At 38.9% G+C, this 25,766-nt stretch overlaps 2 protein-coding genes across 5 annotated transcripts in view; one reads left to right on the forward strand and one right to left on the reverse strand.

Annotated features, from left to right (window-relative positions):
• MTMR10 (myotubularin related protein 10) overlaps nt 1–8,922 on the forward strand; it is a 40,848-nt gene extending 31,926 nt beyond the window's left edge. For both annotated transcript variants that reach the window (XM_071754967.1, XM_071754968.1), the window contains exons 10-16: nt 126–256; nt 401–470; nt 673–743; nt 1,629–1,798; nt 2,658–2,828; nt 3,709–3,891; nt 4,422–8,922. In XM_071754967.1, coding sequence (XP_071611068.1) covers nt 126–256; nt 401–470; nt 673–743; nt 1,629–1,798; nt 2,658–2,828; nt 3,709–3,891; nt 4,422–5,021 — 1,396 coding nt within the window. In that variant the 3' untranslated portion in view covers nt 5,022–8,922. The remainder of the gene's footprint in view (nt 1–125; nt 257–400; nt 471–672; nt 744–1,628; nt 1,799–2,657; nt 2,829–3,708; nt 3,892–4,421) is intronic.
• On the reverse strand, nt 7,575–25,691 carry FAN1 (FANCD2 and FANCI associated nuclease 1). Of its 3 annotated transcripts, none has more exons than XM_071754964.1 (13): nt 23,816–25,691; nt 20,273–20,413; nt 19,505–19,700; nt 18,033–18,266; nt 17,377–17,508; nt 16,211–16,319; nt 15,375–15,494; nt 14,417–14,581; nt 13,625–13,793; nt 12,489–12,592; nt 10,564–10,758; nt 10,063–10,191; nt 7,575–9,251 (listed from the first exon to the last, which is right to left on the reverse strand). In XM_071754964.1, exons 1-13 carry the CDS (start codon nt 25,098–25,100, stop codon nt 9,216–9,218), a joined length of 3,015 nt encoding a protein of 1,004 aa, XP_071611065.1. In that variant the 5' UTR covers nt 25,101–25,691; the 3' UTR covers nt 7,575–9,215. The 3 variants fall into 3 exon arrangements, with proteins under 3 accessions (XP_071611065.1, XP_071611064.1, XP_071611066.1); XM_071754963.1 differs by having other exon boundaries at nt 7,575–9,698; nt 23,816–25,690; XM_071754965.1 differs by lacking the exon at nt 18,033–18,266 and having other exon boundaries at nt 7,575–9,698; nt 23,816–25,690.
• Between the last annotated feature and the right edge of the window lie 75 nt (nt 25,692–25,766).

Below are 25,766 nucleotides of genomic sequence, written 5' to 3' on the forward strand. Positions count from 1 at the left end.
GTTTCATTTTAAAATAAGCCTCATGTTTTAAGTGGTGTTAGTTGTTTGCAGTTGAAGACTATGGCATATTTCTTGAAAGACTGTTTTTCTCCAACAATAAAATGGAAATTCTTTTTCTTCCTTAGGATTTGTAATGCAATAACTCGAAGCCATCCCCTGAGAAGTGACGTTTACAAATCTGATCTGGACAAGAGTCTCCCCAACATCCAAGAGGTTCAGGCTGCACATATCAAACTCAAGCAGCTGTGTGTTAATGGTATGCTGGACTGTCCTTTCATGGTGGTTATTTTCTTGAAATGCCACAAATTCTAATAGATTTGGCCAGCAGGAACAGATACTTGAAATTGTTCTACATTGTAATTACTTTTGTTCTACAGTGTAATTACTTTCCTTCTTGCAGAGCCTTTTGAAGAAACAGAAGAGAAGTGGCTGTCTTCTCTAGAAAATACTCGCTGGTTAGAGTATATTAGGTTTGTACTGTTCATTAAAATATGAAGAATGAAATACAAAAACTTTCACCAGTGTAAATAAGCAGTGAATAAGTTGAAGGATTCAACTTATTGTAGTATATGAGTTAGGGAAATAGAGGTATCCCAAATATTTTTTCTCTTCTTCTACAGAGTTTATCTGTTAATAATATTAATGCATGTATCACTTTCTTTTCCTGTCTAGATTGTTTTTGAAGCATTCTGCAGAACTTGTCTATATGATGGAGTGTAAGCATGTTTCTGTAGTTCTACAAGGTAATATGACCATGTAGCCTGCATTAGTATCATAATCTAGATAAACACATTGAGATAAAATAAAATAGTCTTTTTATATATATATATATATCATTTTTTTCTAAATATTTTAGGCATTTGAGAAACTAGAAAGGAAAATAATTTTGTTACATATCTGAACATAGCATCTGAGGAATATTTCACTTTGAGTCTTCCTGGGTTTTATTCTGATAATGGTATGATAGAATCAATACTTTAGGGTGAACTTTTGTGTTGTGTAACACAAGGTTAATACTTCCTGCACAACCAGTACCAGTTTTATTCAGAGATCCTATATAGAAAAGTTTCATAAACAGTGGTGCCTGTTTCATAAGTGCAAACACATATTCCAGGAAAAACAAACAAACAAAAAACCCCACTGAATAACTTGGTCATATCAAGATCAGAAATTCTGTAATCACTCTAATGTTTACAAGACCTGTTCATCTGGTCTAGGCCACTCTTTCCATGTAATGACCTTCTAAAAACTGCTTCAGGGTGGAAAATATGTTTAAAATTTTCAGCAACATGAACACCCTGCCCTCCTTCTCAGCTCTTCTAGGTTTAAATACCAAGTGCTTGGGTGGCCAATTTGTTCTTCATGAATGGGTTGTTGTGGTTGATAGAGCAGCAATCTGGTTTCTATAGTATAAGTCTCAGTTGAGGGAAAAAAAAGTGGATTTTTGTGTTTTTTTTTTTTTTTTTTTTGGAACTGTGAGAACAATAACAGCCACAAAAAAGCATGCTTTAAAAGATATTCAGAGGAAAATACTAGACCTAGTTGCCACTTGTTGTTCTTCAAGATCTAAATCTGTATCTGTGCATATATACCTTACATATTTCCTGCATTCTGTATGTTATTCACAGAGGAAGAGGGACGGGACCTGAGCTGTCTTGCTGCTTCTCTCATTCAAGTTATGCTGGATCCCTATTTTCGAACAATTGTTGGATTTCAAAGCTTAATACAGAAGGAATGGGTCATGGCAGGATATCAGTTTCTAGATAGGTGTAACCACTTGAAGAGATCAGACAAAGAGGTAACATGAATTGTATTTGCATGTGGTAACAGTATCTGGTTAATGTCATCCTGAATATCTTTTCATGCAGAAATCCTGAAGTAAAACCATTTCCTAATACTTTCAAATTCCATGAAACTATGCCAGAGAAAATGAGTCTTTGTGTGGGATAGAGGGAGATTTTCTTTATCCTCTGTAGCCACGTGAGAATTGGTGAATCACCAGGTCAACCAAATGTTGCTAGGTTTTTATGTTGCTTCTGTGTTACCCATGAAAAGGCCCCAGTGAAATAACAATGGGCGATAAACAAGAAAGCAGGTATTTAGACCCTAAGAAAGGTTGTACAGAAGAGTGGAACTAGGAAGAAGAAAATATTTCTAAAGCTTTGTAAAAATGATAGTTTATACTTTTGCCATCCGTGGGTCACTGTGGAAAGAACTAGAAAGTGTAGAGAAGTTAATGTGGCTATGCATTGTGAAAATAAGGCCAAGTAGTAAGGAAAGTTCATACAAACACTACTTTGAGAATTATGAGGGACATTGCAGAAAATGTTTTTGTGGCTGTGTTGATTATGATGAGAGTCCAGGAAAGATCTGTCTGGCTGCTTATAGATGCTTATAGAAAAGCTGTGGGAGTATAACACTGAGAAAGCCAGTTGATATAGTTGGTTGTGAAACTAACTAAACAGGAACACAGGGTATTACAGTTGCATAAAATCATAAAAGAAACAAAACTCCAAATAGTTTACCCTGTTGAGAAATGTTCCAGGGGTATAGCTGAATGCCCTAGGGGAGCACCAAATGCAAAGAATTCTGTATAACTTTGGAAAAGCTTATGCTAAACTAATAATTCTGGTGTTGTTTTTTTTTTTTTTCCCCAGTCTCCTTTGTTCTTGATGTTTCTTGACTGTGTTTGGCAGCTGCTGGAGCAATACCCAGCAGCCTTTGAGTTTTCTGAGATGTACTTGACCATACTGTATGACAGTGCACGCATCTCATTGTTTGGCACTTTCCTTTTCAATTGTCCTCATCAGCGAGTCAAGGAGAGCACTGTGAGTATGAAGTTTCACATCTGCCTTTTAAACCAGACACCTCAGTGTGCCCTTTTGGAAATAGCACCATCTCAACTAAGTGGTATTCCTTTCTGTTTTCCAAATGTCACAAAGTGTTCAGGGCAAAATATTCAGTTTCTCAGATGAATCTGATAAGAATGTCCTCTCAGGTGATCTTTGTATAGACAGTGACTAACTATTCAAGGAGAAAGTCTTCTTTTTCTTTCCAGAAAAGCTCTGTTATTGTATGTTATTATTTGTACTCCTCTAAGAAATAGATTTGTATCTGGGATTGATGAAGCAGGATGACAGGCAATAAAATAGAATTTCATGCTTGAGGCAAACTTTGAAATCTCTTGACCTTTCTTTTAAGTAGTTGAAAAATTGGAAAAGACTGCATGGGGTTTTTAGTAGTAATGGACAATGAAGGTATTTAGAAAACTAAACACATTTGGGTTTGAAAACTGGAACTTACCAGAACTGTGTGCAGAATACATTTGATGGCTGATAAAAGTAAAACTTGAGTTTTTTTAAAAACATTTCCCTTTGAAATTGTAGGTAACTACCTTACAAAGAAGCAGAGCACTGACGGACATACTCCTGGAATAATAATTTGGGGCGGGGGGGCTAAGAGTAAACAATTAATTTACTAGTATAAAAATTTTTTCTTTTGCCTAGTAATATTAATCCTGCGTTGCACAAATTGAAAGCCAGGGTACAGGTGTTTCCTCTGTCTTGCTGCTCTGTTGCCTTGATCCACAGCCACCTCTAAATTACATCTTTGTTCTTTTTTGTCTAGTAGTTACACACTGGCTTATAGGTAAGATTTATAAATAGACTTATTTGATTTTTAAAATACTTGAATGTTAACTTCTTGCAGGAATTTGCCATAAGCAAAAATATTCAGCTGGGTGATGAGAAAGGCCTCAGATTTCCTTGTGTTTGGGACTGGTCTCTTCAGTTTACAAGCAGGGACCGCCTGCTCTTCCACAACCCTTTGTACATTGGCAAGAGTGCACCGTGTGTCCAGAATGGAGCAGTGAAAACTTTTAAACGCTCAAAGGTAACTAGAGTGATGGTCAGTCTGTGAGTGGACTGTTTTTGTGCTTAAATATGAGATCTTAATGCTTAAAAGTTTTTATAGTTACATGGTTTTACCGCCTCGGTGTAGCAATAGGAGTGTCATTTGTCTCAGCTGCACAGCCTAAAGAAATAGTTTTCTGTAGATCTAAAGATGTAAATTGGTGATCCTTGCATTCCGGGATGGTTTGCTGCCAACTTGCTTGTTATATCACCTATGGAAAAGTGGTCATGTATCACTGTTTTGCCCCAGGGTTGTAATTTTTTTCAGTGAATGCTGATTAATTTGATCATGCATTGTTTTTGAAAGTCTAGAAAGCATGTTTCTTCTTAAAGGTCCCCCACAGGGGGCCAAAGTACTTGCCCAGTGAGCCCTGCAGTACCTGACTCAGAAGCTCAGAGCTGTTTAAAGGTCACCTCATTTCTCTGGCAGATGATGATCCCAGACACTCAGGGAAATCTGCTATTCAAATGAGCATAAAATGGAAAGTTAACAGTATTTATTTTCTGCAGAAAAACTACAGCTCCACATTGCGAGGTGCTCCCCCAGCATTAAAAAATGGAATCCTCAGTGAGCCAGAGTTCCTTCCAAGAAGAAACTCGCTGATACTAAAACTGAAACCAGACTTCTTGCAGCAAACGGAGAGTCGGAGCAGTGGTATGGAGCAATACTTCAGAGACTGGTTTGCAAAGCCCGTTGACTTGCACGGCGTGATTCTACCCCACACCTCTGGAACACAAATAAAACTGTGGAAACTGTGCTACTTCCGCTGGGTTCCTGAGGCCCAGATTAATCATGGTGGCTTCATCACTGCTTTCCATAGAGTTTCTTTGCTGGCAGATGAAGTAGACATGTTAAACCGGAGTCTTAGGCAGTACAAAAGCAACTCTTCTTTGCAAGGCAACTGCTCGGAACTGGATCAAAGCAGGATGTACTTCAGAGCAAATGGTTTCAATGACACATCTGCAGCCCCAGACTTTCTCTCCTCTTCCTTCCCATTTTCTCCTGTAGGGAACCTGTGCAGACGAAGCATTCTGGGAACGCCTTTAAGCAAATTTTTAAGCGGTGCCAAAATCTGGCTATCCACTGAGACACTTGCAAATGAAGACTAAGATCATGTGACGGTTTAAAGGTTTGAGGAGAAAACAGCATATCACTTTGTCTTTCTAATACTGCTATGCGTGGCATTGAAAGCTGTAATAATTTTTATATTCAAACATTACGTAAGTTTGCACAAATACTTCAAAGCAAAGCGAGTCATGCTTCAAATCGCACAATTTTGTCTTCACTAGTTCTCATCTGCTAGGGCTTGGGGTCCCTAATTCCTTCTCTGTTTTTCTGATTTGAGTCATTATTTGATAAAGCATTTCCTTAGCTAATTTAAAGGCTTGGTGTGGCCATTCATGAGGGCTCTGCTTGAAGTATCTTTTTTCCCAGATAGTGATTGAAGTCACTCTTGTGTCAAAACAGGCTGGCAAATCAAAGTAGCGAGGACAGGGGACACAGACTGACAGCTGAAATCTGGGAACAAACTGTTTTATCAGATTGCCTCTTAAGAAAGAATACTTATATGCATACATCCATACTAATGTTCCATGACTTGGCCATCCTATGTATGTGTTAATGCTGTCAGTGGGGGGAGCTGTTCTCCTTTCTTTGTCTCCCCAAGGTGTATTCAGTAATAGATTTGTGCTCTTTGCCATGAGCTTGACTTGAGACTGTAGGAACCAACTTCAGGACAATGCACTGTTAATCTTAAAACATTTACTGTAGATACGGCATTATGGTAGCTTTAGAAGTGCCTTTAAGTGGGAGGAAACAGCAGCAAGATTACTGTAATGCAGGTGACCCCCTAGCCTTTTACAGTAGTGTTGCAGTAAGGTCTTGTTCCATCCCCCGTCTCCCTCTCTCCATTTTTGGAAATAACAAGACCAGTGTGAGAGACAGCTGCTTCTTGCCTCTGAGTTTTCCTCTAAGCTTGTTTCTAAGTCTCACGGAATCTTCCCTTTTTTTAATATGAGCACCACCAATACTCAGCATTGTATCTTTGCATAGATCCTGATCCCTGCCATATGGATGAAGCAGTTTGTAATAGAATTCACTCATGTGAGCCCTGCAGGGTTCTGGAAAGGAACATGTGTTCCAAGTGGCTAAATCCAGAGGGGTGCTGGTGTCACTTGTGAACAGGTGCTGGAAGAAGAGTGGTTAGCGGTGCCTTCTTTTTACCTATGTGCATGTCCTACTGACAACCTGGTGGACAAGCAGTGCTTGAGGGAATGAAATCCAACAGCTTCCCTCTGCTTAATGCAGCTCTAAAACCTTTTAAATGATACCTCTCCCTTTGCTTCTGTGCCACTGTTTCATGAAAGAAAAGCAAGAGAGTGAAGTATTCTGGGAGGGTGGAGGAGTGGTAATGCATCATGCTCATAGGTTAAGACTTCTGTCAACTACCTTCCCAGCTGTGAGGCTGCATTTTATATTAACTAATTTCTGTGTAAAACACACAGTTTGCACCAAAACAGAGCCTTTATGCAGGTGCTGACCCACAAGTGTAGGTGCCAATTGCCTTATATGATAGATGAAGTTATTCTGTTATAGGGGGCAAAACCCAAAAGGGTGCCCTGGTGACAATGCACAGTATAGCAGAGTTGAAACAACTGTGGGGACAAACAGGATCTGGAGCTCTTCACTTGTTTGTGAAACCAAACTGGTCTTCAGCACATCTCCAGTCACAGTGTGAGTTTTGGACATCTTAAGATTGCCCAAGTATTTTAATTTTTTTTTTTTTAAATACAATATGTATCTGGAGTGGCCTTATAGGTGCAGGTCCATACAGGACCCTGTTTTCCCCACGATAAAAATCACAAAGCTCACTGAACTGTGGGAGACCTGGGGTGTGCTGTGCCTGGCACTGTGTTGCATTTGGTGGGGACGAGTGTGTGGTTTGTGAAGGTGAGCTGAGGACGGGCTGGGGGGGCTTCCTTTTCTAACTAACCAGACTCCCCAAAACCTGCTTTTATGCAAAGAAGATGAGTGTGTGTGCAAGTCCATGTGCAGCTGCATGTGGACACACACGCACGTCACAGTGTAATGCTGGATGGGTTCTGGGCAACTGTTTGTGTGGAAAATGTGTGTTCGCCTCAATTGCCTAATGATGCTGCAAGATGGTCTGAACATGTCAAATGGTCCACAAACCAGCTGTGTTTATTTACAAGCTTGCTGGAGCAGTCAGGTATTTAAGCTGTTCATTATTCAAATGTTTGTATTAGTGTGCTTTTGGGTTTTGGTTTTTTTTTCTTCACTAACTTACTGCTCTCCCTGGCCTGATACTTGACATAAAAGACCTCAACCTGTGTGCTTAGTGTCTTTTGGTACCAATTTTTTTTTTTTTTAATTACAGTTTAAACTATGGTGATTTTTTTTTCCTTTTCCTTAAAAGCATAACTCTTTGTTTAAAGGTACCAAAAATTTGTAAATAACTTACTCCACACAGGCAGCTGGTGGAATTTAAATAGAATAAAAAAATATTGTCTAGGCTAGTACCCTTTGGGGCTAAACAAATGGGTACTATATTTAAAAGGATTGTCTTTTATAAGATTTCAGACATTTTTACATTTCAGTTCTAAGATGTATACAGATGCTGCAGATGGTCTTTTTTTTTTATATATATATATAGCAGAGGAGGGGGTTATAAATAACATGCCTTTACAATAAACAAAAACCTAAGTATCTATTTGCCAGACAGACTTTAAAAATTTACACAGTTAAAAGAGAGGAGTTAGGCAAGCAGAGGCTGAGACAGCGATAAGCACGGGGGGGGGGAGAAATGGGGGACACCTCCTGCAGTGATGAAGGGGAGCAGAGAAGGTTCAGCTTCCTTGTGTTTGTAGGAACCTTCCTTTGGAGGCACCTGAACAACTGGCTGTGTGCCTGCGTGCATGCCTGTGTCTGATTGTTTCTTCCTCTTAGTTTAAACATCTTAATTGTTGTAATTTACTTCTGGAAGACAGGTACTAAATACTAATTTTAAAATACTCCCTACTCTGCACAGTTGCCTTAGCAGTAGTCAATAGGGACTGCTCCAAATATCTTTCATAACTTTCAAAAGCTACTTTGGGGTGTGAGTATGTATCTTTAACTTTTGTGTACAGAATACTGACATACAAGTGTATATATATATGCGTGTTATGTGTGTGTGTATATATATATATATATGTACACATTTTCAAATTTTAATTTCAGTTCACCATTTGAAAAGATATACTGTTAATGCCAATTTGTTGCTGCAGGAGTAGAACAGCTACCAGGAAGCTTAACTTTTTTGTCTCTTTCTAGAAACGTGCACTATTTTGGCTGTTACTGGCTGTTACCCGATGACTTTTGTACTACACTGTAAACCACATGGGAGGGAGGAAACGCTGGGTGATGTGGTTAATGCATAACCTTGAGTGTCACTTGTTACTCGAGGCAGAGCGTATTGTAAACTTAGGAGATCATGGGAGTACAACTTAATTCACCATTTACTGCCATGTATCAAAGAAAATCCTTTCATTCCAGAAATGCATTGAAAAGTGTGTGTGTGTGTGTGTGTGTGTGTGTGTGTAGGTGCAGGCTGGTGTGTTTCCACACACACCAGCCTGCAGTACCACTTTGCTATTAACTGCCTTGTATTTTTAATGAAAATGTAGCAAGTGGGGCAAAGGTTTTGGCTTACTCTCAGATGGACAGACATAAAAACCAAAAAATTTTCTATCCTGTATTTAAGCAAAGGACAAAATCTTAAATTTGCCTCAAAAGTAAGAGACAGAAATATGTACCTCAGTTGCTCTAGGCAGTAGATTTCTAATGCTGTTGCTGTGATGGTTTAGAGTTCATTTCAACTGAAAGTAAAACCTTTGTGCCTGCTAATGATTTACTGAGTAAAGTAGAAGTGTCAGGAAGATTACAGACACCTGATGCTGAGTTGTGAATGTGAAGTCGACTAAATAAAAGTTTGTACCTTTTCGCAGTGAACTTCAGGTGGTTTTCTTTAACTTTGTCTAACAAAAAAAATAGCAAGGGTATGTGTTTTTTCCAAGAAAAGCTGGGACACTGTGCTGTAGAAAGACGTTTAATAAAAAGATGTGCAAATGATCTGAATTTCTTGCTACATTCTGTTACAATGTCTGCTGTTAGCATGGCAAGCAGATTCTCTCACTCCAGGAGCATTTACTCACTATGAGAAATGAAGACTGGGGAAAAAGATGTTGGCTGTCTGTTAACATGGATGTGAACCCACAGTATTTTGGTGTCTTAAAAAAGAAAACTCATCCTTTTGTTTCAATTTCAATTGACTGACACTTCTGAATGAGAAAACACGGCAATTTATGTGGGGCAAAGATGAGTATAATGAGTGACACACTGCAAATGAGTGATCGTGGCACTGAACAACTCCAGTCTACGAACAGATACTTCCCCACTAGGTAATACAAAATGCCTTACTCTGTGCCATCATTGACTAGCCATATTTTTTAAATATGTAATGAAAAATGGAAAATAGGTAATACAAAATAAGAAGAAACTACTTTTAATAAGCAGCAGTGTAGTGTATGTCATGCCAGTTCCTTTAACAACACCCAAGCAAGTCACCTCTGCAACGAAGACCTTCCTTGTCAACTGAGGCGTTTACTCTTGCCTCCAACAGCTTGCACGTGACAAACTTCTACTGTAGCACCCAGCTGCTTCAGCTCACTCAGCCAGAGGATCTGCTTGTGGGACAGGCGATCATTGGGACCTTTCACTTCCACCAGCTACAGAGAAATGTGGATGATTAGCAGTGTGCCCATGGACGAACTCAAAGATCATTTGCTCCCCCAAGCTAATACAATTATTCTTTTATGGCTGGTTTTTTCGGATTGCTTTTTTGTTTGGGTTTTTTTTTTTAAACAAAAGTAATACTGATTTAGGACAATGGAAGGAAGGTGGGCCCTCTGAGTGCTAAATTATTAACCCACATTCTAAAGTTTACCTCTAAAAATAACACACAGTAAATATCCACTAAAGCACAGACAGAGCCGCTCATGAATGAAGGTTTACATGGGTTGACAGCTGGAAGGTTTTATACCCAAGGGTAAGCTCAGGTGAGCACACACTTTCCATGATCTCCCAATATACCTTGAATTGGTGAGTATGGGTACACCAAACCACCAGGTCAGGGAGTCCTCCCCTGCAATGGCGCAGATCTTTGGAAAGTCGTCTAAAAACACCACTCAGAAACATTCCTCCCAGGCAAGAGACAAGGCTCTGTAAGAAAGCAGGGAGTAGGTGTTTGTTTTTTTAAAAAGGTTCCTGTACAGCCATTTCCCACGTCCCACAAGAATATTCTATTGCCCACTTCAGCTTCTTTCTTAGTCACATCTGAAAAGGAACTTAAATAGATGTTCCCTATAGCAATTTCCCTGCTGTGCTGCAGGAAAAGTGACCCAACCAGAAAAGAGTTAACAGCACTTGGGATTAGGGAAGACTCTGGTCAAGTCACCTCTTGATTCCTCCTGCCCACCTCTTGCCCTCAGTCTTGGCCCAGTGCCTAAGTACAGCCTGTGAGCACCCTGTGGCCATGTGTAATTTCACAGCAAACCTACTCAGTGCCCATGCTGGGCAACAGTAACAACTTACCTGAGCTTGCTGAAGGGAAGTAAAACGCCCCCAGCTAACAAGTGCTGCTGCTTTTCCCTCCTGAGCTGTCCAGATGTCAGCCATCAACTTTCCTAGTGTCTCTGAGGAAGCCGAGTGAAGCTGCTGGAGTCTGGCTTCAATGACATCCCTCCTGCTTTCATAGAAGCTGTCAGTGTATAAGTCCAGGGGGGACATCTGCACAGACAGGTAAACAACAAAGCAGCAATTCCAGGAATGAGACAGGGCACTGCTTGGTATTCTCACCTCACCTCCAATGGCGTTCAATCACTGAGTCAATTTTACTTAACACGTGGCCCACAACATAAAGCTTTGTTAAAGGGGAAAATATTTGTATACTTTTGACCACCTCCTTCTATTGCAACAAACTGGTTATATTTAAGCCTGTGCTCTGTTAGGTTTTTGATCTCTAGCCAGAGGTTTCCCTTTACTACAGAGCTATCTGCTCTCCTAACTCACGAAGCAGTACCAATTCCAGTCAGGATCTGGAATCAAAACTTTGCAGCCACAGTGAGTGGGCTGAGGTGGGAAGAACAAAGCAGTAATGAAACTGGAGAGGTGCCTAAAAGCAGAGAGCCTTACCCACAGCACCCAACATGGTAGCCTATAAAGTCTCAGCAGCAATTACTCAGTTTTGGACATGGCTGGAAAAGGCTGTCATGTACAAGATGAGACACATTCTAATTTTTCAAAATCAACTGCAGAGTGCTTAGAAAAATGGCAAATTTCAGCTTTACACAAACTGCTGCCACAGCAAATCCTGCACAAATACAGCCTAGGAATGACTGAGAGGCTCAGGTGTGAGCTTTCAGATCTCCCTTGCTCACAACTGAGGCCCATTATGGCTTTGCACGAGCTATAAACACTGGCCTTGTTCATATAAACATGTTCTTGGTTTGGGCTTTTTTTTTTTAGAGGCTTAATCTGCATAAATAGAGTATATAAAAAGAAATGTATTTAGAAAGGCAAGATGTATGGTAAATGATAGTGTGCACTGAAAAGGAATGCCTGCTTTTAACACAACATCCATACAAATACAGCATCTTACAAGAATAGCAGATACTCTACAAAAAGAATTATTTTATAGGAAATCTATTATACCAGTATTTCTATGGCCTTTGGAGATACAGTAGTCCCTTTCCTGTCCTGTCTAGGAGTGTGCATGTCTTCATATCCCACTACAAAATTTCAAAGCAAGAAGCACTAACAGTATTCAACCCTCAATTTACTTGGTCAGATAAAACCAAACACGGATCAAGTAGTAAAAGGCATTTCAAGGAAGAGCCATTACTCTGTAATTTGCCTTTTTTTTCATCACCGAGTAGCTCTCCAAGCATATGACCAGGAATCTATTTATAATCCCATGCTCATGGCTTATGCAATTATTTCAAGACATGACTGTACACAGACTCAGAATCCATGTCAGCATAAAATGAAAAAACAAGTTAAACCTCAGATGAGAGGGACAGAGAATGACTTGTATTCATGCTTTTGAGTTAAGTCCTAGTGGCCTAATAAAAAAAAAATTTAGTTTCAAGAAGCAGACTTTTTTTTTTTTTTCTTTTTTTTCTTTTTAAATGGAACAATGCTATGTTATAGCAACAGTCTTCCACTGACTATAAAGGAAACCTTTACCAGTGAGTTCAGGTACAGGACATATGCATTTAGCCAGGTGAATCCCATCCTCTCTGTCAGCCAATCTGACCTTACACAGCAGGTGGTTACTGAGGAGTCCTTTAGTAACAAGTCCAATATAGCAAAACAATGACATTGTGTGAACACCAGTCTCTGTCTGTAAAGCCCTGCAGATTACATTTTTTATCTAATCCCAACTAAGAGTTTACCATGGTTACAGAGGCTACAGCAATGGATAAAGACATTGACTAAAGGCAGCCTTTCAAAAGTACCTGATAGGAATTTCTGAAAACGTCAGGAATGTCATCCATGAAAATTATATCCCACATCAGAATACCATAGAGTGTAATAAAGGTTGAGCCTTCCCCATGAATACCTAAAGGACAAAATTAAATAAAATGGAAAGATTACTTTCTGAAGCAATCTCACATTAAGATCACCCTAAGCCAGGTCAGTACAAGTCAGTATACACTAACATTACAGCAGCAAGTTGTAAATGCAGCTTATTACTTCTACAATTTGTTAATGCTTTCTATTTCCAGGCTAGTGGCCTTTATATACATTGCAGGATTTAATTACTATGCCCTATCACCATTTAGGGTTATTGTTCCAACTTTAAGAATTTTTAATATGAAATATTTTTAAATTTTACACTAACAAAGTAATACATTAATAACAAAATGTTTATATATGTATGTTTTATATTATACATGTACACATACATGTGTGTTCAGATATTGTGAACATATGTATGAACATAAATACATGCATATGAACATAAGGAAACACTGTTTTACTATGAGGGTGACCAAGCACTGTATTAGGTTGCCCAGGGAGGTTGTGGAGTCCCCATCAGTGAAGACATGAAAGCTGGACATGGTTCTGAACAACTGGCTCCAGGTGGCCCTGCTTGATGTATATTTTTGGTATAATATACTATATAGATTGTGTAATGTTACATATAATGCATTTAGGTGATCAAATACATGCTTTATGTTGTAATATTACATATATAGTACAGTGTGTATATACTATACATGCATGATCTATACATTTTACCCCTCACAAGTAGAACAGATAAGAAATGCAGTAAGAAAATCACAGTAAGTGATTTTCTGTGGAGATAAAGAAACAGCATCAGGTTTTTTTTTCCCAACACACTTAAAACCACCGTAGGTATATGATGGAAGCAAATAATTAAAAGCCAGGAAGCAGGTCAGTTGGAAGTGTTGGAAGTGGTTTTGGTAAGAAAATTACATATTAGAGCTGCTTGGGAAGGAAACAGAATCATACTAAAAACTGGTCTAATTAAATCAGCTAAAACCAGTCTATTAACTAAACTGGCTAGAAAACTGGTTCTTCTTAAAACAGCTATTTTACTGTAAGAAACAAAAAAGGTAAAAGTTACCCTGATCAAAACCATGCTGCCTGTAATGATTTAATGCCAGCTCCTCAACTGAGCACATGACTGTGGATGCACTGAAGTTTCCACCTCCTTCTTTTTCACAAATATCCTCCATTAGAAATACAGATTTTCCCATTCCCATCTGAGGACACATATTTCCTTTGATTGTAACCTGAACACAGAAAAAGAACTAGTTACTTTCCAGTTTAAGAACCTCTAGCCTAGGTATTTGATTCTCTCCTAAAACACACATTCTCACTTTACAGTTTTCTTAAAATCAGAACTTGACTGTGCTTCAAAAAGCAACTAAATAAAATTTAACCTGCCATTCCCTTGAAGTCATTCTGGGGTGAGAGAAAGAAGGGCTGTAGGAAGACAGGTAGCTATGATATCAAGAGAGAAAGCAAGGCTCTGCTCTGCCTTTGTCCAGATAAAATTACCTTTGCAACAGTAAGGAAAAGAATGAGTTAAAAATGCAATCCAGTAGGACACAAGTGTTTCATGTTGCATTATCTGCACAGCACATCTTCAGAGTGTGTTAAGTCCCCAAGGTTAAATCAGTGTACAGCTGACTAACTTCAGCTCAGAAACTGACCATTTATTTAATAAGTAGAAATATTTTCCACTAGAGGATTTTGTTTTAGAAACACGGGTATTCACTTTCCTGCAGTACAAATAAGTCAGAGACTGGTGCACAGCACCTAACAACTGTCTCCCAGGACATTTTTTCTTGTCAGAAGAAAAAAAAAAGTCATGAGTTACTATTTCTCAGAATCCACCAGCTACTTTACTTACATGTGTCACATCCTCCACCGTTATGACTGGCAGATCATGAACAAGGCATCTGAACTGCTTGCAGCTGGGTGAATCTCTGATCCGTAGAGCCCGCTGGTAGAGAGCGAGACGATGCCCAGTACGTACGAATGGGTCTGCCAGCCCATTTCTAATGATGGTGATGGCCTAACAAAGAGCAAGGTAACAAGCAATAATTTAGAAAGACCTGTGCTAATCTGTCTGTTCACACTAAGCAATTGATGACAGGAGCACAAAAATGTCAATGTGAAAAACAGCATATAAGACGGGCCACTCCTCACGTACTGAAGTCACATGTACTGAAGTTGTATTTTGCACTAATAGGCCTCTGGCTTCAAATCTGCACTATTACACTAAAAAGAAATTACTATCCATTTGAACTCATCAATATAAGTGTAAATTCTGCATAAGTGACCAAAACAAGAGTTAGTCCTAAAGTATAGCAGTTCAATATTTTCAATCATGTTTCCTAAAAGTACATAATACAGAAACAATTTCTTGCACAGAAAATTCATGGAACAGCAACTGAGCACTAAAACGAGCTAAGACAGTGGCTTCTATGCCTTGTAGCCCTTGAAAACAAAGCCTGTAAAAAGCTGGTGCTGCCTCTCATGGAATTTAAAGGCACAATCTGTACTGACTGCAGCTGGCAGTTTTCTCCCATTCCTTTATATTCTGCTACAGAAACTTGCCAGAAAGTTCTACAGTATTCCCAAATGGTTATTTTTTCTCATTTGGCTATGCACCAGCTTATGAATCTCTTATGATAAAAGCATAGCATAATATAAGAGTATATTATATATTCCTACCAGTATCTGAATTCTTAGGAGAGCCTACCCTACTGTTTTTCATACATTTCATGCATATGAAGTATTTCTAAAAAATGTTTTTAGACGGTGACTAGTGTCTCCAGCCCTACAGAATGCAACAGTGAAGGTACCTTCTTAGGGTTTTTCAAGTGCTGATGTAAATTCAGAGCTAGGCGGTCCCACCATCGCCCTCTGCTGTCAGTACAATACACATCCTGAGACAGAAGAGTCTGCAGCTCCTGAACCGCTTCCTGTAGCAAGAGGATTTAATCTTTATTAATCGAGCTAGAAAACCAAGAGGAAGTTTCTGTGTACCATTAGCTTGCCAGTTTCCGTTCTAATTACTGGGTACTGAATGTGCCCTTTGCACAATTTAAACCTCATTTTTACTCGTATTCACGTTTATAGGTATATCTTAAAAGCTCTAGAACAGAGACATTTTTATGTAAACTTAGAGGTTAGCTTCCAAAAATGCAGTATTTTTGTCCTTTCTGTATTCCTTCTTGTATATTAAAAAGCCATGAATATTACTTGTTGCTTTTATGCAGAGGCAAAGTCTTTTTCAGAATAATGAAGTTTGCCTTCACACCTAGGTCAAGAAGTCTTTGGAGATGTTAATTCTTAAAGTTACAAAGCAGGGATTTTACAGAAGAATCTTCTTCCAGATTTTCTTATTTAAAAGCAATAACCAAATACTAGGGAAAGACAGATAACCTTAAACAACAAAACAACAATGTCATGGCAACAGTCTTACAGTATATTACATATCGTAAATCTCCAAACCACAAGCAGAAATCAAAAAGATGTCTTAAGTTTCAAGGAAAAAAAAAGGTTATTTTTCCTTAAAAGTAACCCATCTTAATTAAGTCCTGCCAAATATAATCACCATTTCCCAGCCACATCAGGAATGTTAGTTGATGTACAAAGTTACACTAAACAGGTGTTACTATTCACTTCAGCACCTTACCTTATACATGTGAAGTCTCTGCAAAATTTCAACACCTTGTGAAAGGATTCTTGTATACACCCAGCCAACGGTGAAACGTCGCAGATACTCGGGTAAAATTCTGTGACAGCTGAAAGATAAGAACAGCTCAGATCAACCTAATGACAGCCATTTAAGTTCTTATAATCCCTTATTAAGAATACATAAAACCTAAATAATTTACAAAAATTTTATGCCTTATACATCAAAGCTAAACGGCAATAAATGTGCCACTTGCAAAGTCAGGAAGCCAAAGTTTTGGTTTCAGCAACAGTGGATTTATTAGTTATTAAATTTTATAACAGATGCAAAACAATTTAGTACATTAAGTTTTGTTACTGCCACATTATTCTCATAAGACAGAAGGTTAATGTTAGAAACACAGCTGAACAAAAGAAAAAGGCATTTCCTGCCATAAAAAACTAACACCTTTTGTGTGGGCACCTCTGTCTTTGAAGCAAAGTCTTCTGAATGTCTTAATGAAATCCAAATAGGTGTTCCCACCATTTCCAATGTGAAATGGAATGCACCTCTCCAAGGACCCTCTATGATTATTATTTTAAATCAGGTGCCTTGAAAATTAATACATTGCCAGAGATAAGGCTTTAACTTTTGGTGTATCATTAAGCCAGAAAACAAAATAATTTAGAGAAAACCTGATGAAGGATGCTTCAAAACCAACACATGTTATTTCAGTTCTCAGATCTTTAGTAACATTTCCTCAATGAAACCCACTTGGAAGTTAGAAGAGATGAATAACCCAGTATGGTTTCCCATATTTGCAACATTCTTTTGTTGAGAGTGAATTTCAAATTCTGGTTATTGCTATTTGTCTAAAAGCCATAAAAACAAACTATCACAAAGGAAAAATAAGACTCTTGCACTGGCACATAGAACAGAAATGTTTTCATGCTTTATGCACGCTTACCAATTAATTCCCAAGTTTTTATACAGAATGCCTTTTCATATAACCACTTCAAAGCTAAACAAACAACCAGGAAGTTCAAAGCTCTCCAGATTATTAAAGCTTCTAAATTTATCAGGCTTAAATAATATAACTCTTCTATTAAGCCTCTCTCTCTTACAAAAGTAAGATAATACCCTTTAATAATTTCATACAGACACTTGGTTAGTTTCCAGTTTACTACCTCAAAGAGGGGTGATTTTTCAGGTCATTCCATGTTTCCTTAGCACACATGTACAGATGATTAGCTTCTTCCCAGTTCCCATTTACCATTGCAGTGGCTATGTCATTTGACATATGAGCAGCAGTTGCATACCTAAGGGAAAAAAAAATAGTAACTGTTTCAGGCTCAAAAAGCATTTATAGTTATAAGAAATCAGTTCCTCCATATACTTTCAAAACACCTCCAAACACCTTCAAAAATTCTTTTCCAGTCTCCAGAGACATTGAATTATACAGCCAACTTTATTCTTATTCTTGTATGATCAGCAGTCTACACTAGCAGTATTTATGCTTAAAATTACTCATAATCTAGACAATATATTCTTTTGCTTGTTCAGAGTCCAGTCTACTAAACACCCCAGTTAATGAAGAAGCAATTTTCATCAGCAGATGATCATGATGCAACTGACCAAGTTATTTTGGTTCAAAATTGCAAGCCACTGTGAATTACAAGTCCTACTTAGACACAAAAAATGCACTTAAAAACATTGCAAAAGAGCACTCCTACTCATTTACACCTTGAGTTCTACATGATGAACTCTTACTGGCCTACAAAAGTACTGCAGTAAAGCTTTTCTAAAAATGAACAGATTTCCAAACTGCCAAAGCACTGCCTACCTGATAAGATCTTCTCTGTCCTGGAAGACCTGTGTTTTCCGATTTACAGTGTAACTGGGGAATACCATACGCCCCATGTTTACCATAAGGACTGTGAAAAGCTGGCCCTGACCAGCACTACCAGCTTCTTCATCCTCCATTGAGTCAGGCAGTGAAAATAGCAGCAGAATTCGAGAAAAGAGAGCCCGGGGGCCTTTACAGACCCTGACAGATTTTCCAGCCAGTTCTTTCACCCTGTGAGAATTCAATAATTATAATAAGCAGTTTTTACCATAACTTATAAATTCAAATATGCTGACTTAAGCATGAGAATAATTTGTGTAAAGTTGACTTTCCTTGAAACGAGCAGCTTGAGAAACTATATAATGCAAGTAAACTCCTGTGAAAAGCTGAAGAAATGTATTAACTAAGGAAAAATTTAAGTGCCAAACTTCAAGTAGAACAGATTTAGAACTAGCTGTCCTTTGGGTGTAGCCACTCCTGAGGCTATGCCAGGCAGTGCCAACAAGCAACAAGAGGTAGTTTGCTGTTAGGGAAATGCTTACATACTCTGATTTCAGATCCCTTGTTTTAGGGTATCTCCATTAGGACATCTCCATCCAGCCTCTTCATACAAGACAACATTTCTGTTATGGGACAAATTTAAAATAGGATATTCTCTGATCTCATGGAGTAACTAGTATTTCAGCTGCCACTTACAGCAAAGAGCATTACATTCCTGAAGTTGATGTGGCTGAGCAAATAACTATCAGCCTCTTTTTTTAGAGTAGGGAGTAAGCCAGCACCAAGGACTCACATATTACTTGAATGTCACTCATTTTCACAGGTTCCTTTCCATCGCCCAAACTCTTTTTTTTTCTGGCCTTCACTTGTTTAGTTTGAGCCAATATTCTGAAAACATTTCAGAATAACACTCAGAAACAGTAAGAGAGGTAACTGTGTAAGAAAGCTTATGAACTCCAGAACTGACCTGTACCCTGGAACCTGGACCCTGGCTATTCCTTTAGTTCATGTTCCCAGGCTTTTCGTGGATGTTCTAGCACAGATCCAGCCCTAAACACTAAAAATGGTAATGCTGTAATCACTTCTATTAGGGCAGAACAATACCTTAAATCTGGTTCATGGAACCCAGAAGACCTGGAAGTCTAAGATATCTGACATACACATCTGTGATAGCCACATGGAAAAAATAATGGGAAAGAAAGAACACTTTGATAAGTACACAATTTTTCCCTTAAAAATCTTGCCTAACAGAAGGCTCTCTACTAAGTACAAAGTCTAATATTCACCCTTCTGTTTGACTCTGAGTGAATCAAATTTAATGCTGCTCTTTCTCATTCATAAATTTACTAAATGTAAATTTACTAATAGTAAATAAATTTACTATTTACTCTTTAGAGAATGCATCTAGACTGAGTCCTTTGAAGCCTATCTTTCATTCACCTGCAAAATCTAACTATAATCAGAATTACCTTTTTAAAATCACTGTCCCAATACCAGCCTGACTCCTGCTGAAGACTGAACGTTGTTTTGCCAGCCTCAGAAAATCATCCACAAGTTGCTGTTTCTGACCATTTGGGTTTGGCAAGTGAAAAACCTTTGCCAGTGTTTTTAGCTCGGGAGCTGAAAGCAAGTCCAATCCTTCACACAGATCTTCCAGTTCAGATTCTAAAAGTAAAACAATTCACATGTATTTATTTATCATGTCCTTACATATACACTTAAGGAACAGCTCAAAGCATAGTACATTTGTATAACCTGATACTAGTCTAATGATTTAGATTCTTCAAAATCAATGTATTATCAGTGCTAGATGGTTCAGCTTGAAATTCTCTGTCTTTGCAGGCCCAGTTTGGAGGGATGGAATAATCAGAAAAAAAGTCCCTTTGCAACTTCAAAACAAAAGCAAATATAAGGAAAATCTGCTAAGTAAGGAAAAAAAAAAACTATTCATAAAAACTTGCAATGCAAAAAAAGGTGTTGTGAGGGGGCAGCAAGAGTGGAGGTGCTTGACAAGGGGGAATGAACCAGGAGTCAACAGTGACCACAGCACTGTCAGTATCACCACCAACCCTGGTGCAGCCCCACCACAAATCCATAGAATGAACCTGAAACTTTTATTCTGCTCCTCTAATTCTCTTCTCAAGGTACAGACAAGTATACAGTGCATTAAACTCTATCATAATACAACTGCAGATTTTACCTGTAATATTTTTACTATCTATTTATGAAGGCCATACCTGTTTGCAGAAATCTGGCTTCAGCAAGTTCTTCAATTATTGGTGATAAATCCATGCTTATCTCTCCATACTCTATTTTATTCACCTTTAACCAGTTCAGCTTGCGTTGAAAAAGTCTCACATATAACTTCTGCCCTCCAACTGCAAATTTTATTTAAAGCAGGAAAGGATAAAAAGATAATTAAGTTATAAAATATAGTACTACGCATAATCACTACATTACCTAGAAAAATTACTTTGATGCAGATATCCTCTAAAACACCTTTTAAATATACCAATGTTCTACAAACAGACTGGGTAAAATACTGGAACTTACCTTTCCAAGTAATTATTGTTCATTAGAATCTTGATATTTTCTACGTAGGAAATTATCACAATGCATTTTGAAGGTAAAGAACACGACTATAATGTATTTTGGACATGGTTACCCTTTAAGAAAATTTGTTTTCTAGGAAAAGACAACTTCATCTTTCAAACTCTGCATATTCTGATGTTAAACAGGTCTTTCTGTAACACTCATTCAATAATCAACTATTTGTTGGGGAACAAAAGAAGCTGTAGTCTGACAAAACAATTTCATAATCAGATAATACCTCTCTATGTGATCATCTTCAAGTGTGGGGTATGTGTTGTGATAACTAATATACAACACTTGCTTGGGCAAAAACTTGCTCTGAAGAGCAGATAATCCATCCACCTTAACTTTCAAAGTACTCTTAACATTTCTTGAAGGTAAATACATCCATCTGTCACCCTGAATTCATTATCCACTGACAATACTATCTGATCACTTCTGATAGCTAAGTCATTGTGTTTTCTACCCTGCAAAGAAAGATAATTTTACTTTGACTACAGCAGTCAGGGCTGATGTGGATTTATCACCATCACTCTGCAGTAATGAACTGAAACACAACTGAAACAAGCACTTCCTTTTGGGGCTGTTCAGCCTGAAGAAGAGGAGGCTCAGGGGAGACCTCATTGCTCTCTACAACTACCTGAAAGGAGGATGGAGCCAGGCGGGGGTTGGTCTCTATTCCCAGGCAACTCTCAGTAAGACAAGAGGGCATGGTCTTAAATTGTGCTGGGGGAAGTTCAGATTGGATATTAGAAAGAATTTTTTCACGGAAAGGGTGATCAGACATTGGAACGGGCTGCCTGGGGAGGTGGTGGACTCGTCGTCCCTGGAGACATTTAAAAAGCGACTCGATATGGCACTCAGTGCCATGGTCTGGTGACTGTGGCGGTAGTTGTTCAAGGGTTGGACTCGATGATCTCTGAGGTCCCTTCCAACCCAGCCTATTCTATGATTCTATGATTCTATGATTTATTTAATAGAACAAGTTACTATTAATGATCAGTGTTGTAACCAGCCACAGAAGGCAGTGTGGAAACAAGGAACCTATATCCTGAATGTCTCCTTTAGTATTGTCAAAATAGCCAAAGCCTGCATCCACTAAAGACCTCACTGTAAGTTTCTTTCTAGATCTTCTTTGGATGTGAACAATATGCATCTACTGCTTGCCTCAGAGAGCCAATAACAAGAGTTTTGGTGCTTATATTCTATTCCTTTTTTCTACATTTGAGTATATATATATATATATATCTATATATCATATATATGAGTGTTCCAGTAGCCTCTGAGACCCCATCCCAGCCTCCCCAGGTTTGGCAGCTTGTGTTCAACGTCAGCTGATTCAGTGCAGCTGTGTAAGCTGGGTCCAGACTGCTGGGGGAGGAGCTGTGTGAAGCTTTGTCAAGCTCCCCCCATTCACCCAGGAGCTATCCTTAAAAGCAGGCTGGCAGCCTGCACCCTGGCCTCAGCTCTGCTCTGGCATGTCTAGTGCTCAACCAGGCTCTCTGCTACCTGAGCTCACCACACCTGACTCACCAATATGGACTTGCTTGAAGCACTGCCAGCACCAGAGCAAGGATGACTTCAGTACTAGCACTGGATCTGCTCTGCTCATCCTTAGGCAATGTGGACTTGTGTCCCTTGCAGGTAAGGAGGAGATGTAGCCCCTGTCTGCCCTGCAGTTCCCTTTGGCTCCTGGCTCATCTTTCTATGCAGAGTAGCCAGCTCTTGCTGCTCACAGACAAATGCAGTTGTACGTTACAATCTCATGTTATTTACAATATTTTCATATCTAGTGTTAGTATTAGTAGTATTATTTATAATATATTGTTTATTAGTATTATATTATAATTGTATGTTTGGTGCTACTGCATTAGTGTAATTATTACAGTATAAAGTGCAAGATCTTAACTGTGACCTGGTAACCACTGCAGAAACACCTGTCTAAGTTAGAGCCTTTCTCCTCTGGAGCTTCTTCACCTTTTTAGCCACCATCTCTTAAGATGGATTGAGTCATCTCAGCTGCCTTTCTCACTAGGGCAAATGAAGAATGTCCATCCCTACAGTCTTTTGCAGCTGCCAGACTTTGTGAAGTCTGCTTCTGATTTTTACTGTCACCAGCAGGTATGTATGCAACTGTTACCTTCCTTTGTTCAGCTCAGAGGCATCAACTGAGCTTGTATGAGCATGTATCTGCAAATACTTGTCAGGCAGCTGTATATTAACAGAGTAGCTTACAATAATACAAATGATTATGCATGCATTACTCTGAGATACAAGTTTTCTTGTGGATGCTGTTACAAACCTCTTCCCATTTTGATGCTCCAAGTTTACAGCTCCAGTGCTGGTAAAACTACTCTTAATTACAGTTTAAGGCAGGTTGTAAACACACATAAAAAGCTGGGGGATTAGTTTTAATTTGCATCACTTCTGTCATGCTTCTACTGTAAAACCTGAGTGTAGGATTCCGATAATGTCTGCTTTGAATTTTGTCTAAACATGAAGGGCTTCAATCTCAAACATTCTGGCTCCTACTGAAATTAGTGAGAGTTAAAAGTGCTAAACCTCCTAGAAGAAAGTTACTGTTAATCAGTAACTAGCATTCTGAACATTGAATAATGATCACAGGGACAACCACAGATTCACAAGCATGAGTCTTCCGTAAATGTGTGAATCAACACTCACAACCATCCCTTCAGAATTATTTCTTTAAAGGTCTTTGTACCCAGCATAGGCCACTTCATAACCCCAATTTGTAGAATTCACACGTGTAACAATAATAAAAAGCTTGCTGGTAACTGATAGTCTTTTTTCTGTGCTATAAGTTTCCTTCCTTGGAAACATGTTTAAATTCAGCAACAAGTTAACTTCAGATTCTAAAAAACAGTATTTAAATTATTTCTAAAACATAGTATTAAAACAGTAAAAAAACTTTTCTGGCCAAAAATCCCAGAAATAAATACAATCATTCTCTCATTTTTGACAAGTCTCCACTAGATATCAGTAATTTCCACAAAAACAACATTAGGAAAATTTACCTAGCAAGTCTCCTGAGAAGAGGGCAGTTTCCTTCCTTAGGGAATTTACCAGGTTCAGCTGCCCACTGGTATAAAATCCTTCACATGAAACTATGTAGCAATCCTTTCTACCTGAGGTAATTTGAAAATATATTAAAAAACGGGAAACGATACCTGATAATTTGCAGAACTTGGCTATAATTTTCATATCTTGTTCATCAAAAAGTTTGACATCATCTTCATTCTCCAAGACTGCTCGCAGCACCACTAAAAAATTCTGGAGGTAATATGGGTGACGAGGAGAGCCAGACACAGAGGTAGCCTCTTGTAGTTTGTCTAAAATGTCCCTGACATTATTTTGAAACTCCACCTTTCCCACAGTTTCTGGCAAAGTATGATCAATCTCATCTTTAAAGTCTCCATGAACTTCCACAGGAAGTACCCGTACATTGCCCTTGCTTAAGCAATTTTGTGTACCACAGTTCATTTCTGTTTTGGAAGGAGGAACAACCTCAGTGTGAGGCTGAATCTTGACTTCCATACTATGGGTCAGCTTTGCTGAAGTATAAATAGCTAGATGTGCTTCAGATTTATCAGGACCAAGTACCACACCTCCAGACTTACTTTCTGTTTTGGTGCTCCTTGTACTAATTGGCAACGTTTTGCCACTACAGTTATCAGTGGGTAACGATACCTGAATAATGTCCACAAAGTCTTCTCCATCACATTTATTTATTTCTTCTTGAAATTCAGATTCCTTCTTTGAAAAATGATCCTGGCACTCTCTCTGAGCAAGCCAATTTTCTTTCTGAGAACTATTCCTGGTGTCAATCTCATCATCATCTTGTACTGCAGCACTTTTGCATGTACTGTAAACAGCTGGAGGTGAAGAGTTGATCTCTTTATACACAATCTGTTTTCCTCCCTGGACACAACGTCTTCTGGACAGTTTGGATGACAAGCTTCCCAAAGACACTATTTTAACTGTCTGAGGCTGTGGTTCACTGTTAACACTACAGACTCCACTACTATTGCTAAAATAAGGACTAATCTGTTGTGCTGCACTCCCCTCTATTTTCAATATACTGCTTTTGGGAGGACTTGTTTCTAGATTTAAGAGGTTTTTTGAAAAATATGAGCTGGAATTATTGTTCACGCTTGCAGCTGAGGGCCTTTCATTCCTCAAAGAGCTGAGTCTTGAACCAATGACGCCAATCTCACCCTGGTATGTCTGACATGTTTCATCCATGTGTTCATTTATTCTGCATCTTGGCACCATTTGCCCACATACAGGACAAGTAATTTTTGCAGGGGGTACGTTGTTGAAAAAGGAAATAATAGAGGAGGATGCTGAAGGTGTAGATGGTGTTCCCGTACCTTTCACTTTTTTTTTCTTCTTTTTACCAAGTGACAAACTTATTCGGGATCTTTTGCTTTCTGAAGAGCTAGCTTCTGCCATTACAAAACTTCAAAGCATTTACATGGCAGAAGAAACTTCATTCAGGCTGCATTTCCTTAATCTGTAATGCTTAAAAAGAAACCAGTACTTGTCTTGGAATTCAAGATCTTCTATGGCACTGAATAAAACTACGGTGATGAATGCAGAAGAAAAAGCCTTAAAAGTTAAAGGTCTACCAAGACTTAACTGCTACAATGCAACTATCTCTTTACCTTCTCATTAGGCAGAGCCTGCCTTCAAAAAACGAAAACAGTACTACACACTTCAACTGTTTAAATACCATGCTCATTTACTGATGTAAATGAAAACATGAGCTATAACTCAATGTAAGGGTACAGTCAAGCTCTCCAATGTTTATCATTATCTTGCTTGCTATTTACAGGCGTATTTTTGGTGCCAACTATCTACTTTTAGAGACCGAGCAGAGGCGCGGTGCCTCGCAGCCCCCCTGACTGCCTCTGTGGGGCTCTCGGTACCGCTGTTCTGCCCGGGCCTCCTGGGAGCCCAGAGCGCGGCGCCGCTCCGAGGGAGCCCCTGACACAGATGGGAAACCTTGGGGTTCCTGAAGCCCCTCTGGCGCCGCTGCCCCTCCCCTCCACCCGCCGCGGCCCCACCGCAGCCGCCAGCCCTGGCTTCACACCCGCGCCGGGGCCGCACCCGGGCCCG

The sequence above is a fragment of the Heliangelus exortis genome, chromosome 11 (genome assembly GCF_036169615.1).
Source record: "Heliangelus exortis chromosome 11, bHelExo1.hap1, whole genome shotgun sequence".
In the NCBI taxonomy this organism is placed as follows: domain Eukaryota; kingdom Metazoa; phylum Chordata; class Aves; order Apodiformes; family Trochilidae; genus Heliangelus; species Heliangelus exortis.